Source organism: Mus caroli, chromosome 4, assembly GCF_900094665.2.
Source record: "Mus caroli chromosome 4, CAROLI_EIJ_v1.1, whole genome shotgun sequence".
NCBI classification, from domain to species: Eukaryota; Metazoa; Chordata; class Mammalia; order Rodentia; family Muridae; genus Mus; species Mus caroli.
This window is the reverse complement of record NC_034573.1, coordinates 130,740,919-130,756,265: the sequence shown is the minus strand read 5'-3', so window position 1 is coordinate 130,756,265 and position 15,347 is coordinate 130,740,919. Positions and strand designations below refer to the sequence as shown.

The 15,347-nt window shown below is 53.2% G+C and overlaps 1 protein-coding gene across 1 annotated transcript; it reads left to right on the top strand.

Moving 5' to 3' along the window:
* The first annotated feature begins 555 nt into the window (after positions 1–555).
* On the top strand, positions 556–12,860 carry Necap2 (NECAP endocytosis associated 2). The gene is made up of 8 exons (XM_021159671.2): positions 556–671; positions 3,922–4,022; positions 5,390–5,494; positions 5,580–5,661; positions 6,536–6,644; positions 8,910–9,087; positions 11,103–11,187; positions 11,769–12,860. Exons 1-8 carry the CDS (start codon positions 580–582, stop codon positions 11,815–11,817), a joined length of 801 nt encoding a protein of 266 aa, XP_021015330.1. The 5' UTR covers positions 556–579; the 3' UTR covers positions 11,818–12,860.
* The last annotated feature ends 2,487 nt before the right edge of the window (positions 12,861–15,347 follow it).

The window sequence follows — 15,347 nt, the reverse complement described above, 5'->3', positions numbered from 1 at the left end:
CCGCCTGCCTCTACCTCCCGAGTGCTGGGATTAAAGGCGTGCGCCACCACGCCCGGCAGGAAAGGATTTCTTTTTGTAAGTGTTGCCTTGGTCATTCATAGTGTCTCTTCACAGCAAAGACAACCAGGAACTTTGGTTCACAACTTTGATTTGTACTCCTGCTGCGCTAAGCCACTGGGGCCTTGCGCACATAGCCGGTTATAAAAAGTTGTGGAGCGAGATTCCTCCAGAAGCCTCTGAGAACTTTCTGGGATTGGCGGGGACGAGGACATTCCGTCGAGAAGGGCAGGGCTGCAGGGCATCTTGCATATCAGCCACCCTGGTCTAGGGTATAGAGTTTGAACTACAACCAGGTTCGGGATTAGGCTCAGATCAGCGGCATCTCGAGCTTCTCAGGTCCCACAGCAGCAGAGATCAATCGCTTCACGGTCTGATCTGAGGCGCCCGGCAGAGGGCACTCGGGAGCGATCGGGGGTTCCCCCGGAGCTTCCGCTCTAGACAGAACTTGGTCATAGAGTCGCATGACTTCCTGAAGGGGCGGGGAAGAAGCCGGAAGTCCCGAGGGCTCGGGCGATAGAGATGGAGGAGAGCGAGTACGAGTCTGTTCTGTGTGTCAAGCCGGAGGTCCACGTCTACCGCATCCCGCCGCGGGCCACCAACCGTGGTTACAGGTGACCGTTCCTGGCTTAATCTTCCCGTCCCCCGCCCCGTCATGCACTGCGGAGAACGAGGACGGGTTGTCGGGTTTAGGGGCGGAAAGGATGGAGCCCTGTGGCTACTTTCATTGGGGCCAGACTTAGGAGGGGTCGCTGGCCATGAGCCGTCAGCGGGACGCCGGCAACGGTCACAGCCAGCTCCTGGGGACCCGAGAGCGCAGTGGGTTCCCTCGGCAGGCTCTACCGGTCGTGTCACAGCGCTAACCGACAGTCGTGACGGGACCCCAGAAACCCTGACACCCGCGGAAATCCCCACCGGGAGGGCACGGGGGGGGAACCCGGCCATCTGGGGGACCCGTCCCACGAAGCCCAGGGACGCCGTTCCATCCCCGGCTCTTCTGACCCCAGTTTCACCCCTGATCACAACATACTTGCAGCTGGGAGGACACCGTCGCCCTTGTCTTGAGTGAGCGTCGCCTGAGGCAAATAAACTCAAATGCCTGTAAACACACGGAGTGTCTCCGGAAGGGAACCCAGGACTCTAGTCTAGGAGAGGAGACCCAAAGTTGGACACCTTCCCTAACCGAAAAAGAGGAAAAACACGTGGTGTGTCTTGTGCTCTGTGGTGGGGTGTTGCTACTTAGGCTGGGTGGCTCTCAAAGGCGATGGGTGTCTGCGTTGTTTGGAAACAGGAGGTCGTCGGGTACCACAAATGTGTTGGAGGGCCAACTCCATCAGCCCTTTGCGCTTGTGCAACACAGGCTCATAGCAAATTTTCCAAATGGGTATCTTAGAACACTTAACTGTGTCGGTGCGATGATTTTTAAAATAATATTAAAATGACAAGAATGGAGGTCAGCAAGCTACAGCTGCCTGTGCTTGCTCTTGCGTGTCTGGGTGTGATGCGGGTGCATGCAGAAGCCACAGGAGTTCCAGCCAGTGTCTTGCTTTCTCCATGTCCATTGTTCCCTTGAGGTGGCCCCTAACTGAAGCTGGGGTTGGCTGTTTTCATCTAGACCAGGTGTTCAGCAAGCCCAGTGAACCTCCTTTCTCTGTCCCACCCCACACAGTGGAGGGTCTACAGGTAGCTGGAGCCAGACCTGGCTTTTAGGCGCTAGAGATCCAAACTCAGGGCCTCAAGCTTGCTCATCCGCACCCCGCAGCTGTCTCCCTTTCCTTTCTTGTTATCAAACCGGAGATTGGCAGTCTACCCATATCTGTTGGGTCTTCGTTCAGTAGACTAGGGTTAGCTTCTCTTGGTCCTCCGGAGGGTGGGGTCACCAAGTATCCAGCCAGGCTGGTTTGATACACAGGAAGCTGCCCACCCTGCACTTAACCTTTCAGGCTCTCCTTAGCCTGAATCTAAAGCCCGCGGCGCCAGGAAGAGGAACAGAAACTGAGCCTGCTGCCTTGTTAGCTGAAGATGTACATTCGTGTGGATCTGCCACAGCTGCCGGCTAGAGTTCTAGAGAACTGACGGTGGCTTTGCTTAGAACTTCCCAGAAAAGCCTTCTGGAAGTACCCATGGCATTTGCTGTTCAGGGGTTTCTCTTTGCTGCTGCTGCTACTGCTGACAATGACACTGTTGCCTTCTAAAGGAGCCAAAGAAGGCATTGACGAGGGTCCTCGTTCCCTCCTACCTGGAATACAGCTGAGAATATCCTTCCTAGCCGCTCTTTCCTCCCCCGGACCCTCATGCACTTTTACGCTCTTTCTACCAAAGATCCTGTCCCTCTGTACTCCCTCCATGGTCTCAAGGGTCCCCCAGCCGGTTGCTCCCACTAGCTTGGCATCACAGTGCCTTAACAGACACAATAGGCCCGGAGCTGCTTCCTCTATGGACAGGAAGCTGGGAAGGAATTCCCACTTGGGTGAAGGTCTGTGGTCTTTAGCATAGGGGCCAGCAGCAGCGGCTGCGTGTGGGGGTTTTGAATGCCAGCACGCTCCAACTGCCTGCAGTTTTGAATGGCCACAGGCTAAGAATAGTATTTTGGACAACTTGAAATGACTGGTGATTTTGAAGACTGTTTCATAACGGAACAGTTCCGAGCTTCGGATTCTGAGGACTTGCTGCGGGACAGCCATGGTCAGGACAGCCTTGCCAAGAATAGCTATTACAGTTTTCATTTTTAAATTTACTTTTTGTATATGTATGGATGTTTTGTCTGCGTGTATCACATTTGTGGCTGGTGTCTGAGGAGATCAGAGGGAGCCTGCAGGACTCAAGTTACAGACCCTTGTTAGCTGCTAAGTGGATGCTGGGAATCGAACTCAGGTCCTCAGATAGAGTAGCCAATGTTCTTAACTACTAAGCCAACTTTCCAGCCCCTGTAACAAGGACTTTTTGTTGTTGTTTTTTGTTTGTTTGTTTTTGGTTTTGGTTTTTTGGTTTTTCGAGACAGGGTTTCTCTGTATAGCTCTGGCTGTCCTGGAACTCACTTTGTAGACCAGGCTGGCCTCAAACTCAGAAATCTGCCTGCCTCTGCCTCCCCAGTGCTAGGATTAAAGGCATGTGCCACCACGCCCAACCAGGACTTTCTCTTTTTAAGTTTATTTACTTATTTATTGTGTTTATCTGTGTGGACACATTACTGTTACATAGATGTGTACTGTGTCTGGGCACATTGCTGTCACATCTGTGTGTAGTGTGTTTGTGTGGGCACACTACTGTCATATCTATGTGGCAGTCAGAAGACAATGTGGGGACTTGTCTCTTCCCATGATGCCACACACCTTTAATCCCAGCACTCAGGAAGCAGTGGCAGGTGGATCTCTGTGAGTTTAAAGTCAGTCCGGTGTACAGAGGGAGTTCCGCGCCAACCAGGGCTACACATTGAGACTCCATTTCAGAAGAGAACTGTTTAAATCACATTTGTTGGTGTGTATCTGCATGCTGGTGTATGTTTGTGGTCTGTGCACGTGTGCTGTTGTGTGAGTGGCCTTCAGTGAACAGTTTGTGGGAGTTGGTTCTCTCCTGTTCTGTGGAGTTTCAGGGATCGAAAGCAGGTGGTCGGCTTGGCAGTGGTTCCTTTCCCTGCCCCACCCTCTCACCAGCCCCTGCATGTGGCACAGCATCAGAGTGTACACATTTTTTCCCCATGTCCTGCTACAGCATCAGAATAGTCCAGTTGGCCAGCAGAGGCTGTGTGGCCTGCGGTGATGGAGGTTTGCCAATATTGCACCCTTGAGCAGGCAGCCCCTCCCCATTCTCTTTCCCGGCATGGGAGGCATGGAGCAGGAGGCTTAGTGTCTTTTGTCCTCCTAGGGCCTCAGAATGGCAATTGGACCAGCCATCGTGGAGTGGCCGGCTGCGGATCACTGCAAAAGGGAAGGTGGCCTACATCAAGCTGGAGGACAGGACCTCTGGTAAAGGCTCAGGACATGAGTTAGGCTAAGATGCCTGAGCTGCCCCCCCTCCCCTTCCCCCGTCCCCCGTCCCCGGTCCCTGGTCCCCGTCCGTCGTCCCCGTCCGTCGTCCCCGTCCCCNCCCCCCGTCCTCCCGTGGATGAGAGAGACTGCTCTGGCCAAGCCAGGCTGTTCAGAGCCATGGCAGGACCATTGCTGCAAGATAAAGGCCTCTGGGTGCATCCAAGTGCCGACGTGCAGTGCTGGGTGGGCTAAGCTTAAAGAGACTGCAGGCTCCAAGGCCATCTGTTTTCATTTAGGTTGTGACCCAGCTGCTTCTGAGACACTGGACTTAGCCAGTGCCTGTGGTCATGCTTATAATCCCAGAACATGGGAAGACCCTTTCTCACACAACAAAACAAGGGTGCATTTGATCCAACACAGAGGGCATTGTTAGCGTATCTTTGAGTGTGAAGCCCAGCATAAAAGCTCCTGGCTCAAGCCAGGCAGTGGTGGCACACGCCTTTAATCCCAGCACTGGGGAGGCAGAGGCAGGCGGATTTCTGAGTTCCGAGGCCAGCCTGCTGGTCTACAAAGTGAGTTCCAGGACAGTCAGGGCTATACAGAGAAACCCTGTCTTGAAAAAACCAAAAACAACAAAAAGCTCCTGGCTCTGTGGTCTTCGCTGTCTGCCTGGTCTCTGAAACTAAACTAAGCTACTGTATTTTAGACGCTCTGCTTTCTTCAGGGCCTGCTGGCTCCTCTTACAGTCCTTCCTTGGTATTAGGCCTTTCTGGGTGTGACATATCTGTGATGGCCCATCACCCTCAGGCTTAGAGCCAGCCACAAATAGATAAATTGCTGAGCCTGGGGGGGTGGCAGCCCTAGCCTGCTGTTACTGTGTGGGCACGGAGGCCCAGTGTAAGTGGAGTTTTTAATCTTTAAGAAAAGCAAAGGCTGGCATGGCCTTAATCCCACCTGGAGGCAGAGGCAGGTGGATCTCTGAGTGCAAGGCCAGCCTGGTCTATGTAAGCGAGTTCTGGGGCAGCCAGAGCTACATAGTGAGACCCTATGCCCCCACCCAATAAAATAGCCCTAAAAATGGGGGCTATTTGAAAGTAGTCTGATTTGGAAAGCCTTGTCAATTAAGTAAGAACTGTTGACATTGTGGGCCTGTGGCCTGTAGCCCTCTGTGGCTCTGCTTTTCCCTTGGTTCCTGCTGGTGTTGTCCCTTCACCAAGAATAGATTGCATCAGATCCTGGAGTAGGCTTTGGCCATCTGCCCAGCTCTCCTGGTGTGGCTTATAACAGGAAAGCCCTAGTAGCATCACATAGCAGCACCAGGCTGGAGGGGCGTCCAACTCACCACCCCCACCCTGGCCTTACAGGGGAGCTCTTCGCGCAGGCCCCCGTGGACCAGTTTCCCGGCACCGCAGTGGAGAGTGTGACAGACTCCAGCAGGTACTTCGTCATCCGAATTGAAGATGGAAACGGTACGCGTGGGTCTGCAGGGCTCTTCTGAGCAGAACCATTGCCTCCGGAAACGGGAGACTGATGGGTGTTACTCCCACCCCCTAGGGCGGCGTGCTTTTATTGGGCTTGGCTTTGGGGACCGAGGAGACGCCTTTGACTTCAACGTGGCATTACAGGACCATTTCAAGTGAGTGCTTCCTGGGGACACAGATCGTTGTCTCCTCTCTTGTTCCCTGGACAAACTGCTCTTCCTGTTAAGATGTCCAAAGATGCTTTTTCTGCTAGTGCCGCTCAGTCCTCTTCCAGGTGGCTTTCTCTGCTCTGTGGGTTCCCAAGGCTGTGTCACCTGGCCTAGCCTTCTTGGTGTCCCTTCTCTTCCTCAGCAGCCCCTGAGCTGCCAGAGTCCTTGTCACGTCCTTTATAATGTCACAAGTGGGACTAACATTTCCAGGTCACTTTGCAGATGTTTTGGTGTCCTTTGTGGAAGGACAGACAGAGCATCCTCAGGGCTCTGCCTCTGCTGGTAGATGGACCGGGTCTGGCCGTTTGTGTGGACACCCCTGTCCCATTGGCTGCCAGCAGCATTGTAGGAAGTTAGGAAACGCTATTCGGCCCTTTGCTTTTAGACCTGTCCTGCCTCTGCACAGGAGTGTCCAGGGAGGAGCCAGAGGGAAAGGCTCTCACACCTGGGTGCCATGTGTGAGTGAGCTTTAGTTCTTATCAGTGTTTAGAACTTAGGGTCTAAAGCAATCCCCCTCAGCCTCCCTCGTGCTCTGACCCGCTCTTTGTAACAGTTCCTCATGGGATGCCGACTTCTAACCATAAAATTATTTATTGCTACTTCATAACTACTTTTGCTACTGTTATGAATCATAATGTAAATATCTGTGTTTTCCGATGGTTTTGGATGCCCACCCCAGGAGGTCATGACCCACAGGTTGGGAACCTCTGGTCTAAACCGTCGTGCTGATGAGGGAGCTGATATCTGTGCAGATGCTGTTGTCAGTGAATGCGGGGCAGCTGCATTCCTGCCTCACTGCTCTCTCCCTGGCCCCCCCCAGGTGGGTGAAGCAGCAGTGTGAGTTTGCAAAACAAGCGCAGAACCCAGATGAAGGCCCCAAGTTGGACCTGGGCTTCAAGGACGGCCAGACCATCAAGATCAACATCGCAGTGAGTCCCACCCTCACGCGGCTCTGGGGGTCACGGGTTTATAATGTGGCCCATGGGTTGTAACTCTGAAGCTACCCAGCCCAAAGCTTCCCAGCCCCACCCCCTTCCCAGCTCAGTTCCGTCCATGGAGGTAGGTAGAATTGACCCAGCAGCTGACCTCATGGCAGGTTCATCCCGGGCACCAGGCCTCTGCTTCCATGACATTCTAAGTTGAGCGGAGCCTATACAGATGTGATTGCAAAATGGCAGGAGACACTACAACCAGAGCGTGCCCTGGAGCTAGGGCTTCTGAGGGGGAAACGCATGGCCCATAATGCAGGAACCCGAAGACTTTGTGGAAGCAGTGACTGAGGGTGGGCGGGCGTGAGGGAGCAGGAGGACCACTCAGGACCAGCACTGGTGTTTCCAGCCTGGCTGTTGGAGTGGGTCAGGAGAATCTGAGGGCTTATCTCAAGCTGCCTTGGCCTCCTGCCTGAGTACGGAAGCTTTGGGAGCGCTCTGGGATAGAAGGCAACGAGGAGGAGGATGCTGGGAGTCTTGGGCAGCTTCTGCTGATGGTTTTGTCCTGGCTTCTCGAGTCTTCTTCCTGTGTGGCTATGCATACAGCATCCCCTGCCAGCTCTTGTCGAAGAGAAACAGGTTACCAGACATGCCCTCTTCCTGGCTGCTGGAGTGGAGGGGGCAGTGGAGTTGGGAGGCATTTGGGGGAACCACGGACCAAATGGATCTGTACAGAGAAAGTGTGTGACTCTGAAATAATGCTTTTCTTCTTTACTTACCATTTCTTTCTCTCTCCTGCTTCATGCTGGTGATGGCTTTGGGACCTTGAAGTTGGCCAGCTGGCCCTTGAGAGAAATGCAGGTCCCATCCAGTGGACTGGTGGCACTGGGATTCTTTCTCTTGCTTGGAAGAAACTAACATTTAATGAGCGTCAGCTGTGGGCCAGGTAGTGTTTTTCAGGTGTTCTCATATGACTTCAGCCTTTCCCTTTGTAAGAGATGAGAGAGTGAGGCACAAGCAGGAGGGGACTTGGCCAGGGTAGGAGAACTGGAAATAACTGGCCCAACTGGGTGCATGTGGAGGATGCTGGGACTTCCACCTGTGCTGCTGCTGTGGTCACAAGCAGGGACCGCTGTCTCCATCAGTGTGGCTTGCGCTGGTTTCCGGCTCACTGCTCCGTTATGTGTACTGAGGTGTCATGGACAGAAAAGTGCCAGGATGCTAAATGCAAATCCAAACCTAAGGGCTGGGAGGCTGTCAGATGGCTGTCGGGAAAACGCTTGCCTTGCAAGCGTGAGAACCTGGGTCTCCCAGACCGACATAGGCATGCTGGCGTCAGTAGCACATGCTTATATAGTCCCAGCAGTAGAGGACAGAGACAGGAGGACCCCTGTGCTCGCTGGCCAGCCGTCCTCGCTAACTGCTGAGTTCCAGGTCAGTGATGTGTCTGAAAATGACACTCGGGTGACCTGTGGTCTGCACACTCACATGCACCTTCAGCCACATGTCTGATACACACACACACACACCCTACACACCTTAAAAAGCATGGGATTTTCCTAGGTCAGGAAGTAGAAGACTGAGCCCTTTCGTCTGTCCTGCCCTGACTTCCAATGCTCTGGATTGGGTCTGTGCTTCACTTCTGTGAGTTGTGTGGGAGACTGACTCTGATATATGCTCCCCTCATTCACTGTCGTGCCATTGTTCCCTGTGGTTGGTCCCTCTGCGATGGCACATGCCATTGTGCCTGTGCTACCGTTCATGTGTCTCACTGAGGATGGACAGTGGGGGAACTCCATCCGGGTCAGCTCCAGATACTGCTGCTGTGAATGGCCAAGCGCCTGTCTTTGTTGCTCACGAGAGGATGGGGCTGCAGAACCCTGTGCTGCACTGTGGACGCCTTTGGCTGCTTCGGCAGAGCGCTCTGTCCAGCTTCCCTTGCCCCACCGTGCATGAGTGCTCTGGCTGCTCTGTCCTTGTTAGTCCTCCCCAGTCGATACTCGGGCAGTTTGTGGGATGGAATGGTGTGGCTGCAAGCCGGTGTGTGCTTTCCTGTTGAGATGTGAGACCAGTGCTGGGTTTGTTTAACCCTGACCATTAGTATTGGTGCTAGATAGGAAGTCGGGGTGGGTTGGCTATAGCTCGTGCTGCTGCAGTTTGGGACGTCATTTGCTGTGCAGGTGTTGAGGACTGGAGGTCCCCGTGGGTCCCCAGTGCATCGGACTCTGGCACGGTGGCTGACTTGCACTCTTCTTTTCCATTTAGAACATGAGGAAGAAGGAAGGAGCAGCTGGTACCCCAAGAGCCAGGCCCACCAGCGCAGGAGGGCTGAGTCTGCTGCCCCCTCCTCCGGGGGGCAAGAGTTCCACCGTCATCCCTCCCTCTGGAGAGCAGCTGTCTGTGGGGGGCTCTCTGGTTCAGCCAGCAGTTGTTTCTGGTTCAGGTGAGTGCTGTAGTGACTTTTCCAGCCACACCTGGCAGCTTTGTTTCCAGTAGTGCTATGGCATCCTTCTCTCACTTGCTTTGTGCCTGTGTGACCAGATGGTGGCAGTAGAGAGCATCTTGCATATACTTGAGGGCCTTGGCCTTTCTCCATTCCCTTCAGGGCACTTGTCCTGGCAGACAGTGACCATGAGGTCATCAGTATGCCATGGTCTCTTCTCACATGTGATGGGAAAGGTGAACCACAGGTGCACGGGCCAAATGTATGGGGCCCTGATCTTCTCCATTGCCGGGGACCTGGAGAGGCTTGGACTATGAAGGGAGTCTAGGAATGGTAGCATTCTAGGTAGAGAGAGGAGCGTGGCCAAGGCTCCCATTCTTAGAGAGGTGGATGCAGCTTTCAGTGTGCCATTGTGAGCAGGAGAAGCGAGGCGAGAGACCTAGTATGGGCTCCTGGTCCACCGTCAGGTGCTGGGAAACTGAGAGGCTGCTCCCAGTTGGCTGGGCTGAGGACCCCGTACTGCCTCCTCACCAGGCTGGGAGTGTCCACACTGGTTTTACACAGCCCCGGCAGCAGGTTAGGAATGACCGCATTTAGGCAGGAAGCCTTCCCGTGCTCCTGGTTCTCAGTCTCTGATGTTGGCGCCTCTCTGTGGAAGTCAGGCTTCCGACCTCAGTCATGGGAGGTTGGTGAGGAGAGTGCCAGAGTTGAAATTAACCCCTGCCTCGTATCCGGAAATGGCTCTTCTAGCATTATGTTCAGAGCATGCTTGCTGGACCACTGGCTTAGGCATCGCTAGGGACAGGAGCGAAAGCCTGAATGCTTAGGTCATTCTTTTTTTTTTTTTTTTTTTTTTTTTTAAAGATTTATTTATTATATGTAAGTACACTGTAGCTGTCTTCAGACACTCCAGAAGAGGGCGCCAGATCTTGTTACGGATGGTTGTGAGCCACCATGTGGTTGCTGGGATTTGAACTCTGGACCTTCGGAAGAGCAGTCGGGTGCTCTTACCCACTGAGCCATCTCACCAGCCCTGCTTAGGTCATTCTTGTGTGTGTCTCAGGCTTCTCTGGTTCCCGGTCCCTGCCTGAGTGTATGTGGAGAATTAGGTCCCTAAGACAGCTAGGACACGAGTGCCTTGACTTAGTCTGGATGGAGTACCGTTCTGTGGAACAGGTGGAACGTGCCCTTAACACCTTCATAAGCCACAACAAAGCTGAAAACCCGAATGTAGCACCATTCTGTCAGGACCATTTGTACTAGGGACCCTTGCTCTCTGTGGCTTCCACCCCATGCTCAGGGCCTGCAGTGGGCATGCTCACATGCTCACTGAGCAACCGTCCTGTCAGCCTCAGGAGAGATAAGAAAACCAACTCAGATGGCCTGCACAGTCACACAGCTAATCGTGCCCTGCCCTTCCAGGGGCTGTGCTGAGGTTCAGATGAGATAACGCATGCTCAGCACTCAGCAGGCTGTCAAGCGCCCCCAGCGGAGACCTTGGTCTTCTCTAGTTTCCCAGCCCAGAGCAGAGGAGAAATGGCAGCGTGGCCATTGGCAGCATGGGAAAGGCTCCAGGAAGCTGAGGAGGGTAGGGGTGTGTGTGCAAGGTTGGCTACCGTACGGCCTCGGCTGGAAGGCTCTCCCTGCAGTGTGGCCTGCAGCTCTAACCAGTTGATCCACACAGATCCAGGCCTTCTGGAAGGAGCTCTTGGTTTGGGGGAGGCATTCTTCACCCCAGAAGCCAGGGCAGGGCACAAGTGTGACTCTTTCCCTGGCACCTTTCCCTCCACCTTATATGTAGCTCCTGCTTTCTCTCTAGGGGCCACCAAGAGCATATGAAAAAGTTGGTGGCAATGTGGCCCTCTTGGAGTTGTTTGTTCCCATAACATGTCTCCTTGGGTGGCAGCTGCCCAGCTGGGGTCCTAAGACTGACCACTTTTAGTGAGACCACCAGAAAGATGTCTCTGACTCTCTGTTTCTTTTCTCCCTCTCACTGGACTTGGGGACATCACTAGGAGGTGCCACAGAACTCTGGCCACAATCTAAGCCTGCTGCCGCTGCCACTGCTGATATCTGGGGAGACTTCACCAAATCCACAGGGTGAGGAGTGCAGCTTTCTGGGCTGGGTGGGGCCAGAGCTGTTCCCCTGAGACCCCAGGAATTGCTTGTTGGACCTACTGACAGACCAGTTCTGATTAGACATTTTCATAGCCACAAGGCAAAGCCCTGCCTTAGGTGTCATTGCCCTGTGCCTCTAAAGGCTTTTCACTGTTCCCCACTGCCTGAGCCCTCCAGCCCCAGACCTGTCCAGTTCTCACCAAGTGTTGCCCTGGGTCAAGAATCAAGACCCAGATTTTAGACCAGGACCATCTTCAGGGAACCTTTGAGGCAAGGCCTCTCCTGAGCTTTAAGTCCTGTCCTTGGGTCAGTGTAGGGCAATGCCAGGGTCCTGTTACCGGGTCTGTGGGAGGCTCTGGAGGTGCAGCACAGGTCTATCTGCTGTAAAGGAACAGACAGCTGAAATCCACACACAAGCCAGGTCGGATCCTCTAGCCACATCTGCTGCCTGCTGCTGTGGGTCATCTGGGGACTGCCTGCTCAGAGCTCCTGCCCCAGAAGATGCCTGCTCCCTCCGCTCTGCCACAGCTGGATACTGCCACTCTCCCTGTCTTTTTTCACAGGTCCCCCTCCAGCCAGTCTCAGCCAGGCACCGGCTGGGTCCAGTTCTGACCTGCACAACCTTTTCCTCATCCTGACCCACGGAAGGTGGCAGAGTGCTCCCTGCCTGGCCCCTGGCCCCTGGCCCCTGGCCCCTTGCCTGTCTGGCTTGACAGCCTGAGCACAAGAAGCAGTAAGTTGGCACCTTGCCACACTGTTGGTTGGGCCCAGGTGCTGCTCAGCCAGGAAACAAGAGCAAACACTCCAGGGCCTACAAGCCCATCGCCCTCCTCACTGGAGACACCCAGACCTGCCTTCCTCCACCAAGAGATCCTTATTAAACACAGCCCCCAAAGCACAGAATGGATTCAATTTGTGGCCTGGGTTCAGCTCTGGCTCTCCAGTTGGCAGGTGTCCCAGATTTGTTGTTGGACAGAGACCTTCTGCACTCTGTCAATAGTAGCCTTTGTCTGGTATCTTCCAGAGGAGTCCTTCCCGAGGGCTGGCAAGTCTTTGAGCTGTAGCTTGAATGGGCTGTCGGGGGACACTGGAAGGGATTGAGCAGCTTTTTGAAAATGTTAATACATTACTCTGCTAATATGCTGACCTGCACTAATGCACTCCTGTGAGGGACCCCCCCCCCCCCCATGGCGAGGGCCTCTGCCTCTGACACACCCTTCTCGCTGCCCTGAGCCCCGGAGGTAGCCGTGGGAGGCAGCCTGCATACCTGGAAGCCAGCTGCACAGTGCTGTGGGGGAAACGGAAGCGTTACAGACCGGGCCAGGCTGCCTGGCTGCTGCTCCCTCTGGGCTCATAGCTGGCCCACTTGACGGTCCCTGGTGGCTTCTGGAGGGAAGCTGTACCTCTGGATACATTTTTCTTTTCCTTCAGAGACTGTGACAGAGGGAGCTCTGTCTGCTGGAAGTTCAGGCCACCAGGAGTAGTGATTTGTAAGAAATTACTGTCTCCTCAGTGAACCTCCTAGTTTCTTTATAGACTTAACCTTCCCTTCAGTTAAAAGGTTTCTTTTTCGGAGGGCCTAGACTGTGCTGACCTTGTGTGACCAGAGTTTTACAGATGGAAAAAACAATAAATGTGTTTACTTCTGCACCACATCTCAGACGGATATGTTTTTGGCATCGTGGCTGCTCAGCTCCTGGGTGCCTGGGCATCCTGTCATCCAGAGGAGACGATTTCACTCTAAGACTAAACATGGCTCTTACCGTGTCTAAGGAGTCACTGGTGGGCACCCATTGTGGCACAGAGCCTCCGTGCACAAAGCTGTGGAGAACCTTGTCTCTGCAGACCCATCACACAAGCCCAAGTGTGAAAGGTGCACAGAGGCCAGGCAGAAAAGAGGTTTTAAACAATGCTGGGGGGGTGGGTATGGGGGACTTTTGGGATAGCATTGAAAATGTAAATGAGGAAAATACCTAATAAAAAATAAATTACAAAACAAAACAAAACAAAAAAAACAATGCTAATACCTGAAGGTCCTAGCCAAGAGGCAGCTTTATGGCCACAGTGTCTGGCCACCAGTTACCAGCATAGGGGAGAAAGGACCAGGGCTGCAGGATCCTCCTGCCCTCTGACAGCACAAGTGGCCTGGGCCCATTTGAGTGATTGCCCTCTCTCTGTATGGAGAGTGAAAACTGGAATGTGCAGACCTACCTCCCTATAACTACAAGTCTGCCAGGGTGGTAGTGCCCATCTTAGTTCCAGCATTCAGGAAGTGGAGGTGGGAATATGGTGAATTTCAGACCAACCTGGACTGTGCAGTGAGACTTGGTATCAGGAGCATTTCAGAGCTGGAGAAACGGCTCAGCATCTAAGATGTACACTGGTCTTGCAAAGGCACCCAGGCCAGCAGCTCACAGCTGCCGTTAACTCCAGCTCCCCTGAACGCTTGCACTTGTGGACACACACAGACACATAACTTTCTGTGGACTTTTATGTGTATGGCTGTTTTCCTGAATACATATGCTTGTACACCACATGTGTGTCTGGTGCCCAGGGGGGACACAGAGGGCATCGAATACCACAAGACTAGAATTACAGACAGTTGTGAGCCGTCAAGTGGGTGATGGGAATTGAACCAGAGTCCTCTGAAAGCGCTGTCAGTATTCTTAACCACTGAGACTTGTCTCCAGCCCTGCTTAATTTGTAAAAATATTCTGAGGTTGGCACTTGGCTTCTGGAATCAGACCAGGGCTCTGGATCTAGGACAATGCCTTGTTGGAGGTATGACCACTGCAATTTTTTTTTCTGTGTGTCAGGTGTTTTCCTTCTATTTTAAAATTTTGGTTTTTGTATATGAGAATATTTTGCCTCTGTGTCCGAGCAGCACGTGTGCCTTGTACCCATAGCGGCCAGCAGAGGGCGTCAGAGCCATGTCGAGGCCTCACTTGGCTGAGCTGTGGTAGAGCACTAGCTCCCTCCCAGCTTCGTCTGGAAGAACTGTTCTCTAGGGTTGGGTGACCTGAGCTGCTGACTACGGTGATGAAGCACCTTGGGGTGGGGCAGGAATGAAGGCTATCAGGGATGTAACCTGAGGAGCACCGCCTTGAGATTTTGGTGGAGTGGGGGCAGTTTGGAATCCCCACTTCAAAGCAGTAGAACACAGCAGTGGTCCAAGCTTCCACATGGGGCAGGGTGGCAGAGCCCTGAGGCCAACCTGATCTACATAGTTCCAAGCCAGCCAGGGCTAGAGTGGAGATCATACACACACACACACACACAGAGGTATAATACATATGGTGTATTATATATACACATATATCACACATATATGTATCACACACATATATATCACATATACGAGGTTTTTTTGGTAACCTCCTTGAGAAATTTTAAATTCTTTTGTTGGCCTTGAAGAAGAATGTTTCAGAGTCTTGTGGCCAGAACTGGCCAATGACAGCCAGGGAGACTCCAAGCATAGTCCAGCAGCAGCATCCTATAAGACTCTGGGTGCTGACAGCCACTGAACTTGAGCCTTCCTAGTTAAACTTTGAAGAGAGGTTCCAGGCCTGGCCAACACTGTAACCTTACAGAGGATCCAGAAAGCTGGGCCTGCACTGACCTGACAAAGTGAGGCAGTGATCATTTGTCTCTGGACTGGGGTTCTAGCTTGATAGGATTTGAGGTCTGGGGCTCTAGCTACATCACTATAAAAGAGGCAGGCAGAAGAGGCGTGTGGTTCAGCTAGGAGAGTGCTCGCCTAGCTTTTGTCATGCATAAAGCCCTGGGTTTGATGCTCAGAAGTAAAACTGCCACAGTGGCCCAGCCTGTAATCCTAGCATCTGGGAGGCAGAGACAGGAGGATCAGAAAGCCAGGCATTTTCAGCTCTGTAAGGATCTGAGAACTAAGCCTAGGCCACATGGGCTCTTAAGAGCGGCCGGTGCGGGCTGGTGGAATGGCTCAGTGGGTAAGAGCACCCGACTGCTCTTCCGAAGGTCGAGAGTTCAAATCCCAGCAACCACATGGTGGCTCACAACCATCCACAACGAGATCTGGCGCCCTCTTCTGGAGTGTCTGAAGACAACTACAGTGTACTTATATATAATAAATAAATAAATCTTAAAAAAAAAAAAAGAGCGGCAGG